At 47.9% G+C, this 2,039-nt stretch overlaps 1 protein-coding gene across 1 annotated transcript; it reads right to left on the bottom strand.

Annotated features, from left to right (window-relative positions):
* Positions 1–32: 32 nt before the first annotated feature.
* Positions 33–2,033, bottom strand: LOC116380599 (trinucleotide repeat-containing gene 6C protein-like; the record flags this gene model as incomplete). Its single annotated transcript, XM_031842499.1, has 5 exons — positions 1,937–2,033; positions 1,508–1,684; positions 1,107–1,256; positions 641–751; positions 33–259 (listed from the first exon to the last, which is right to left on the bottom strand). Coding segments are annotated over exons 2-5 (600 nt in total), but the record flags the coding sequence as incomplete, so codon positions are not given.
* Between the last annotated feature and the right edge of the window lie 6 nt (positions 2,034–2,039).

Below are 2,039 nucleotides of genomic sequence, written 5' to 3'. Positions count from 1 at the left end.
CAGGTAGTCTGATAGTATATATATATATATACTATCAGACTACCTGTTGTGTAAGAGCTGCTCCAGCCTTGGGCCAGACCCAGGGAGTTGCCCCCCCAGGTCGAAGGCTTGGTGTTGGTGAGGCCAGGTGGAGGTCGGGAAGGGGCCGTGTTGCTGCTCCGGTGGCCCTGTGGGACCTTCCACAGCTCGTGGGACAAAGAGGCCTGGCTGTGAGATATGGGGCCCGGAGACCAAGTAGATTTCATCTCCGACAGTTTACCTGGATGGAAACGAGTGAGTGAAAAGGTTGACCTGCACAGCCAAGTGACCAAAAGACAGCTGCTCTCCCACAGGAGGGAGTCCTGCATAGTACTTAAAAGTTATTTCATATTTATGCAAAGGAGAGCACTTCCCATGCCACACACAAGGAGGAAGGATAAACACTAGATACAATAACACCACAGGGGAGATATGCACTGCATGAGAGGCAAAGTTGAGACGGAGCTCAAAAGAGGATCATATTCAATCAGAAGAATGTGTAGACAGGAGATGTGGTGCAGGCTCTGGTTGTTACGGTAGAAGGAGGGAGAGGATAACGTTGATGTGCAGTGATTCAGCCACTGCACTGTGGGGGGGAGAAGGTTATGGATAAACCATGTACCTGCATCGTCCGACTCCGGGGACGACAGACTGAACGAGCTAGTGTAGGCACTGACTGGCCAATCACTGGACGGAGGCAGAGCCTCGTTCTGAGATGGAGTGGGAGAGGAGCCTAAGCCGATGCAATCAACACAAACAAAATAGACAAACACAAACAAATGAGGAAAAAGTAGCAGAAAGAGAAAATGGAGTAAAGGAAAAATGCACGACAAATGATGAGAGTAAGCGTATAATGAAGAAAAGACAATGATTATAAAAAAAGTTAAAAGTAGGAAAATGAAGAACAAAAGAATAGGAAGCAGGCTCTCTGGGGGCGGCAGCTGCATGATACGGTCAGACCATTCTAAGTTAACTTTAAATACATGGGGGCTTGCTCTATGAAAACAATAATTCAGGACCACTACACAAAAACATCCTACTTAGTATCTTACTAAGACTAGCTTGAAACTCTTAAACCGGGCTCTCACCTCCGCTCCTGTCCCGCAGCAGGTAGCGGTTGACATCTTGGATGTTGGTGTTGATGGTGGGCCCGCTGGGGACACTGCCGGGGGTCACGTTAGGGTCGGTCTCAGGGTCAATATTCTGGAGGCCCTTCCAGGGCACACCGGGGCAGAACTCTGAAAACCAAAATTAAGATGTTTACATATGTTTTTTTCTTTTAAACCACAGCATAATATTAAACGTTACTTATTGATTATCTAATATCTGTATTAGCTGCTAACAACCAGGTGGTAACCGGGCATCAGTTTTGGGTTGGTGAGGTTTACCTGGATGGTTACTATATTTGTGTATAGATTAAGTGATACAGTGATCAACATCTGGCTTCCAACGACAAACCATCAATAAAGAGTTCTTCAAGTGTTCTGACCTGGTGGCCAGTTGATATTGGTCCCATTGGCCATCTTATCACTGGTGCTCTTGACCTGCCCCCAGCTGTCTTGGGGGACCAGGGGGCTGGTAGGAGACTCTGAGCTGGACATCAAGTTGTAGGGGCTGTAAGAGTCCTCCAGCTGAGGGGGCTTACCAGGGGGTCCCAGGTTGGCACCTGAGAGAAGTGAAATGAAAACAAAAAACATCCAAGTGTTGAGGTTAACAATGGGGAAGAGTGGGAAAGGTTTGGGATTTTAGAGATGGAGACATAGAGAGGCAAAGTCCCTCCCCTTCTGGTGCCTCCCATGGGAACTTATTTTGGGAACAAATATGTACGGTTGTCAACAGCAACAGACATGTTCAAAATGTTTTGATCAGGTGGGGACTTCTCATTTTGAATTACCCAGGATGCCATTTCTTTTCTCACCATGCTTGCCCAGGTTGGGCTCCAGAGGAGAGGAGCTTCCAGAGAGGCTTTCGATAGAGTTGGGATGCGTCCACTGCGACAGGCGCGATTGAGGCTGGGGGGG

This window comes from Anarrhichthys ocellatus, unplaced genomic scaffold (genome assembly GCF_004355925.1).
Source record: "Anarrhichthys ocellatus isolate YVR2014 unplaced genomic scaffold, GSC_Weel_1.0 scaffold7881, whole genome shotgun sequence".
In the NCBI taxonomy this organism is placed as follows: Eukaryota; Metazoa; Chordata; class Actinopteri; order Perciformes; family Anarhichadidae; genus Anarrhichthys; species Anarrhichthys ocellatus.
This window is presented reverse-complemented; position numbering and strand designations above follow the sequence as displayed.